The sequence below is a fragment of the Lepidothrix coronata genome, unplaced genomic scaffold, assembly GCF_001604755.1.
Source record: "Lepidothrix coronata isolate B3197 unplaced genomic scaffold, Lepidothrix_coronata-1.0 Scaffold2, whole genome shotgun sequence".
Lineage (NCBI taxonomy): Eukaryota > Metazoa > Chordata > Aves > Passeriformes > Pipridae > Lepidothrix > Lepidothrix coronata.
Window position 1 is genome coordinate 4040114 of NW_016690182.1, and position 7444 is coordinate 4047557.

The window sequence follows — 7444 nt, forward strand, 5'->3', positions numbered from 1 at the left end:
TAACATGGTGCCCTGACCTCCAGCACTATAAAAGCATTACTGCTGATTTTTTGCTTTAACACACAGATGAATAATGTAGACAGTGGAGTCTCAGTGTCTCCTTTACTTACTATGGGCCTAATTCTGTCCTGATGAAGTCAGCTGCTCCTTGATGTTAGCAGAGCTAGGTAGAAGCCCTAAGCCAGGGAGATAAAAGCATCTAAAACATCATTTCACATGTTACTTATTAAACTGCAGTCCTGACCAGTGATAATAAGTCTACACAGAGTAACTGATTACCTCCATGTAATTGTAACCTACAGTCAAACCCTTATGAATCATAACAGTCAGCAGCCAGGAAGAAGAGGAGCCCAAACCATGAGTGAGCTGAAATGCATTGCACTGGTCCCTAGGGATGTTTTACTGGTCACTAGGGATGTTTGTCTTCATTTTGAGCTTGTTTGCAATTACAGCAGCAGTTGGTCAGACTGTTCCATGGCAGCTCTGCCTGTTCTGAGAGTTTGTGGCTGTCACAGCATTCTCACAGCACACTGGAGCTGTTCAGTGAATTTGCTTTCTTGGAAAGGGTTCAACAAAAACAAACAAACAAACAAACCTCAGGCCCAAAAAACTCTGTGTGTCCCCCCCCCCCCCCCCAAAGACCTGGAAAAGGAAGCTACAAGCTGTTGGTAATCAAACACGTTAAGACTGTAGAACTTGAGTTGCAGTTACAAAGAAACATGCTACCACTCATCTTTAGAATTTAAGTTTTTTATTTTTGCCATAGAAAGCTCTAAGAACTAATATCAAGTATCGATTAATGAAAAGTAGAACACAACTTTAAAAAGTATGTTAAGGAAGGACTGTACAACTATATACATCACAGATCTGGGAAAATCAAGAAATGTTTTCACATGGAACATTTCCTAGGCAATAGCTGTAGAATTCAGAGTTCAATGTATATAGTTGTCAGCTTCTGCATCTTTTATAAGCTGCATGCCTTAACAGTAAAAAATAAATAAGCAGTCAATGTTATTTGTTAAACAAATATTTGCTTAGTTCACATAGTGGAATGTTAGGTATGAATCCCCAAAGAAACCAGACAGTGAGGATGCAGCCACCGTTACCATATTCTGCAGCAGATCTGTTAATGGTTTATATGCATATAAATGACTGTAAGGTTTGCCACCACAGTCTGTTGAAATTTTTATTTTCTATATAAATGCTTTGTCAGAGTCAACCTTTTTTTTTCCATTACCCCAAAGCCAATTTCTTAATATTTACATAAGTTTATTTCATTAAGTTAAACTGGAAGCTAAATGCTTACAAAAACAAACAAACCCACAAATATAAGTGCAACAGCCAGAAATCTAAATATAAAAGCTCGTGGCCCCATAGAAAGTTTTACAAGTATGGATTTAACGTGTTTCCAAACCAATAAATACTGGAAGTGAAATAAAAAAAAATGCTTTACATGACCTCTGGACTTTGGATATCAAAAATTATTTCCAAGGAAAACTGAAGACCCTGAGACACATGCAAGCAAGAGTCTTCTAGCAAAAATAGTTACAAAGCCCTAATTTTCCAGTTTTCCTCCAAAAAGAGACCTTTAGTAGGCACAGTTTAATTTAAGGTTTGAAATATACCAGCAGCAAACAGTGATAGCCATTATATTTAATTTTGTACACTTTGCAATGTATGCTTAATTCCAGATCCCTGTACAGGTCATAAGAATTGGACCTGATCGTCCTTGAGGGTCCCTTCCAACTGAGAATGTTGTGTGATTAAACATGTCATGTCAGTAACAAAAATAACATTGTATTTGTCTTGTCAAAGTTCAAGAATTCCCATCATAGCACCAGCCAGCTAGGGCAGAACCACCTGTGCCAACACAGGCAATCCATACTCATGTTGCATAAGGATTATGTTTGACTGCTGCAGTGCCACCTCAGATAACACCCCAGCTGTAACACTTAAAGCATGCCCCATTATATTCCAAGGGGGCTGCAATATGATCTGGAAACCATCAGTGTAGCACGTTCTTGGCCAACAAAAGAGAAGTGCAGAGCATTACAAGTGTAAGGTAAACAAATCCTCCTCCCACCGTTGCTCACAGGGATTTCTGGTATCCTTTTCTGTAGCTCGAGTTATATTTGAATCATTTACCATTTAAGCCTTTCTGTCTAGAGTCCTGTATGTCCAAAATCCTGACTTTGAAAGTCATAGGATCAAGATGCTCACTTAAAACATGAAAAAGGAAAGAAAAACCTGTAATTGGAATTTAAGCAATGAAAGGTTGCAATAACTAACTAGTACTACGCACGACAGTCTTTCTCAGTCACCTCTAGAACTTGAGCAGTTTTCATATTACCATTTACAAAAATTCAACAAGTCACTAAATCTGAAGTGCTAAACTATGACTTGGTAAACAGCCATTTGTTTTTCTCAGATCTACCATTTCCTCATCAAGTTGGACGTCTCATTAATCTTCTAAGAGCTTAAAAATGTACCAAGTGCAAGGAGAATAAGGACAACATAATAAACCCAAACCTGAAAACAGATGACAACTAGACAACCACAGAGAAATTATACTTTAGATTATGGTGAATAAAGGGTATTTTTTGATCGTTGGTTTAGTCTTCACGCTTCTACAATCTATAAATGGGGGAGAAAAAAAATCCAAATCCCTGTTTCACTTGAAGATCTAGACAAACAGTCGTACAAGATCCTCAGCAGTCTCAGTGCTGAACCGATACAGCATTTACATGACTTCCCAGTTTTGAGAAGCCTTCAGCTAAAAACAAAACAAAAAGATACTACTTTTACCAAAAGTATTACTGTTTTTAAAATTCCAGACTGAAGCCCTTCTTCTTGGAGTGAAAAAAGGAACATCACTTTGTATCAAACTAACTACTGGCATTTTTTCCAGCATTAAGAAAACCTGACCTTATTCCTCAAGCTTTAAACCAGTAAAACTATCTCCTTCCTAAGTGTTTTAAGCTTCTTCACTACAGAGCTTTGTAGGTTTTGGCTTTTTTTCCCCATTGGAAAAAGAATAAAATATGATGGTTCAGACACTGAATACTCTGCTCACCATCCTGCCAAGTGTAAATAAAGTTTGTTCAAGTTAGCCCTGATTATCTCTCATTGACAAAACTATTTGCATGAAGACAGATGATTCATAATGTTTATAAAAGCAAAACTAAGATGCTAGCTCAAAAATACACTACTCCTGTCTAGTAACAGATCATTTATTTTGGCCCCTTGCAGTAATGCACTGTTCACAAATGTGAGGTGTGGGATTATTTTTTTAAAATGGTTCCACGACCAATAGACAATGAAAAAAGCCTGTTTTCTTGGTTAACATCTAAACAGAATTCAGCATTAAAGTGCTAACATGAAAGAAAGGGTTTACATAGTAGGTATGGGTACAGAAAATAATTCAATTATTTTAGAAATATTTCTAGGTCTTTAGAAGAAATTGTACCTTTTCAAGCTACAAATCCTCATGTTTTGATCAAATTTAACATACCAGAAAACACTGCCAGCTCCTTAGAAATGTCTTCCTCTCTATTCAGGTAAATTTGAGATGAATTGCTTCCACAAATCACTGCAGATAACATGATCCAGACAAGTGTTACCATTTTGGTGACTTTGTAGAACAAGTTAGCTTGTTTTGACTTTAACCTTTTATTTTACAGCTATTTTAACAGTCCTGTTAAAACAGCTGCAATATTTCTGCACTGAATCCTTTTTTCCAGCACTTAACGCATTTCAGTAAGACTCTGGTATTACAAACTCAAACTCAGTACTTCCCTCTGACGGATTTTGTTTGAACATTGTTTCGTTTCCCGGCGGAACGAAAATGTCGTCCCAGCTAATTTGTTTGGCTGGAGAGTTCGGTGCTGTCCCTTCAGTGCCGTCCTTCCCTGAGCCAACACGATAGACAATTCCCCCCTCGTTCATTCCCGGGATGCTGCTCGAGCGGTCACTAATGTAGGCGTACTGCCTGATCTGCAGGGACCTGCAGGGGTGCAGCCGGTAGAGCTTGGTGTCCCCGGAAGGGTCTTGGCTGTGAACCGATCTGATGTGGGAGACCGTAATTTGGTAGTTGATGAAAGTCTTGCCACACGTCAAGCACTGGTACCTTCGCTCCCCGGTGTGGTGGAGCTCGTGCTTGGTGCGATACTCTGCCAGAGCAAACACCTTGTCACAGTACCGGCACGGGTACTTCTTCTCCCAGGAATGGACGTTAAAATGTCTCCGTAAGCTCGTCAGGCACGCGTAGGATCTCTTGCACACGATACAGATGTAGTACACTCTGCCATCCACTATGAGCTCGTAGTGGTCATCGTGCTTTACTTTCATGCGTTTCCTGTTGGAAGATTCATCACCAGATGTTCTAGGCGTGTCCTCAGGCTTGGCTTCCCCCTCCTCGGAATCCCCCTTTACAGGGATGACTATGTCGTACGTATCCTCACCGATGTTTGCATAAACCTTACAGCCTGTCGATAAGCCTCCTATTTCAGTTGCTGTATCTAATGTTATGATTTTCTGCCCATCTGCCACATTCTTTGATGCTATGCCCGAATTGAATTCCTTGTTGTTTCCACTAAGGACATCTGAGATTTTTATTTTAAATTCTCCAGGTTTAGCAAATGACTCTTGTGGAAATGTAACAACCTGTTTTTTCTGTACACCTGATCCCTCAGTGGTTGCTGCCTTGGGAACAGAAGACTGCTGAACCAAAGAGCTGCTGCTGACTGAACCAGGACTAGAGGAGCTAATGATATCGACATCATCTTCAACAACCTCTTCATCATCAACAGCAGTTGTTTCCACTTCAGTTAAGGAGCCCTTATTAGACGGCTGCTGGTTCTCCTCAAGTAAATTAATTGTAGGGGTCACATGTGTTTGATGCAAGGAGCTGGCACCAAGTGATGAGTTAAGCAGAGGCTTGTTTAGCACGATGATATTAGGGGTAAAATGCTGGGGAGTTGCCGAGACAAGCGATTCAGCACCTGACTGTGTTTGGTTTGGGTTTAGCTGACTGGCAGACAAGGTGAGGTTTTGAGCTGCTGTGGTGTTTGTCAAACAGGGAGAGCCACCACCGCCACAGGTTTTTTGGTCAGAAGCTCCAGCTGGACTTGAGCAAGGCTGGTTCTGGCTTGCAGCATTTTTATCTTTAGTACATTCTTTTGGAGGAACAATCTCAGAACAAAAAATTACATCATCGTCCTCATCATCCGAGTCGCTCACTGTAATTTTTGTAGTCTCATATTCTATGCCATGTAAGGAGAATGACTGTGTTATAACTGGCATCCCATCCGTTGCCTCTTGACTCTCTGGCCTGATTAGAGGTACTTGTGTTTCAGCATCCCTTTGACTTGGACTAGAAGTTTCTGAAGCACCATCTTTGACCTCGCTTGGCACATTTTTCTCTTCGGACGGAGCTATGCCCAGATCAGCTATGAATTTCACACCCAGCTGCTGCCCTGATTTGATCAGTTCATCAAGTAAATCGGATCGAACGCTGATTATTTTCGAACTATAAATATAATTAAGAATTTCTGCAAAAATTTCTGCTCTCACGAAGCTCAGTTCAACCACTTGACCAGCCACTGAGAAAAGCTGGTGAAAATACGTGCTTGAGGCTGAAAGGATGTTTCTGTGAGCTCGAAACTTCCGGTCCTCCACGATGACTGTAACATCACAAAAAAGTCCATGGCCACGTTGTTCATTCAAAGACTGAAGAAGCACACTAGAATACTGTGTGTCTGTTGCAGAGATGAGTTTTTTCCCCTCCATTCCTACAAAAGGAAAGTAAAAAGTATCAAATTAGTAAAAATACAGACATATAGTTTTAACTGCGTGACAAAATTCCCATATTTACTGTCTGTTCCTTCTTTGAAAGAAAACAAATCTGAGGCACTGTTCATAAGGATATATGCTACAGCACTTGGCAAATTTGTTTCTTCTTATTTGTCCTTTCACCTTCTACACAAGTTAAGTGCAATTCTGAACATATCCTCTACTCTTACAAGGTGAGGAACAGAGAAACAACTGCTTATGTTATGCAACAGCAAATACAGTAAATTTTACAACCAAGCAGATGGAAGATTTGGGTCCCTCAAACAGCTTTAAACACTATTAGACATTTCTTTCTGACTGTGAAAATATTCTATAAATTGTTATGAGAAATCCCAATAACATGAAGTTATTCGTGGGCCAGACAGCAGTATCTGTATATCACCAGTCAACTGAGTTGATGAAAACGCTATGGATACCGCACTTCCTGCCCCAGAAAAATAAACTTTTTTTAACCCCTCGTCATACATTCTCAAGGCTATTTTGTATTTCAAACCGAGACACCGAGGCAGCACGGCAACAAAACAGACCTGCGAAGTCAAAACTAACCCCTCTCTCGGCACTGTCCCCTTCACAGCCCCCAACAGGCTGAAAAAAACATCATCAAAATATAGAACAGCGAAACTTTTATTTCCGCAGGCCGCGCCGGGCCGGATAAGCCGCCGAGGCCGGAGCCCCGCGGCCGCCGCACGTCCGGCCCCGCTCCCCCCGCGGCCCCGGCGGGGCTTCACCGTGAGAACGAGCGCCCCGAGCGCCGCCGCGGGTGTTCCGCGGGCGGCCCAGCAGGACCGGCGGCTCCGGGAGCGGCCTGGCGGCAGCGGCCCAAACCCACGGACGGCCCCTCCGCCGCTCGGCCCTCGTCGAGCCGGGGAGAGCCCCCGGCGGGGCGGGAGCCGAGCCCCGCGCTGCCCCGGTGCCCCCGCGCCCCCGGTACCGCGTTACCTGCCCGCGCTCCGGCCGCGGCCCCGCCGCCTCCCCGCGCCTCGGCCGCCGGGGGGCGCTGCCCGCGCTGCCCTCGGCCCTGACCCGAGAGGCCTCGGGAACCTTCGCGCCGGGGCGGGGCCGGGCCGCGCTCCCGCCCCCGCGCCGGGGCTCGCCCACAGCCCCTCGGCTCGGCGGCTCCGGGGCTCCCGGAGACTGCCCGGTCGCACCGCCCGGGTGGCCGCCCCCCGCCGGCAGAACCCCCCCTGCCCCACCGCAGGCCTTGGGCAGCTCGGGCCTCACGCACGGGCCTCGCCGCGGCCTTGGCGGTTCCCGCCCGGCTGTCCCGGCACCTGCCTTGTGCCCGGCCGTGTGGATGAGGCCGTGCAGACGTTATTTCCCGCTGCGGCTCATTTCCTTCCCGGGGGCAGGGACCGAGCTGGCGCTGCTCCGCCGGGGGTGACGCAGCTGTGGCACCTCCGCCCAGCACCGAGCGGGGCTGTAACCCGGCCTGGGCACCCCTGTATAACCCGGCCTGGCACTGCTGTATAACCCAGCCTGGGCACCGCTGGATAACCCGGCCTGGCACCACTGTATAACCCGACCTGGCACTGCTGTATAACCCAGCCTGGGCACCGCTGGATAACCCGGCCTGGGCACTGCTGGATAACCCGGC

At 45.0% G+C, this 7444-nt stretch overlaps 1 protein-coding gene across 4 annotated transcripts in view; it reads right to left on the bottom strand.

Annotated features, from left to right (window-relative positions):
• Nucleotides 1–734: 734 nt before the first annotated feature.
• Nucleotides 735–7444, bottom strand: part of ZBTB33 (zinc finger and BTB domain containing 33) — a 10011-nt gene continuing 3301 nt past the window's right edge. For 2 of the 4 annotated variants that reach the window (XM_017815087.1, XM_017815112.1), the window contains exon 2: nt 735–5789. In XM_017815087.1, coding sequence (XP_017670576.1) covers nt 3754–5787 — 2034 coding nt within the window. In that variant the 5' untranslated portion in view covers nt 5788–5789 and the 3' untranslated portion in view covers nt 735–3753. Of the gene's footprint in view, nt 5790–6789; nt 6830–7125; nt 7280–7444 lie in introns of those variants that run through there. The other 2 variants (XM_017815103.1, XM_017815095.1) reach the window with 2 other exon arrangements.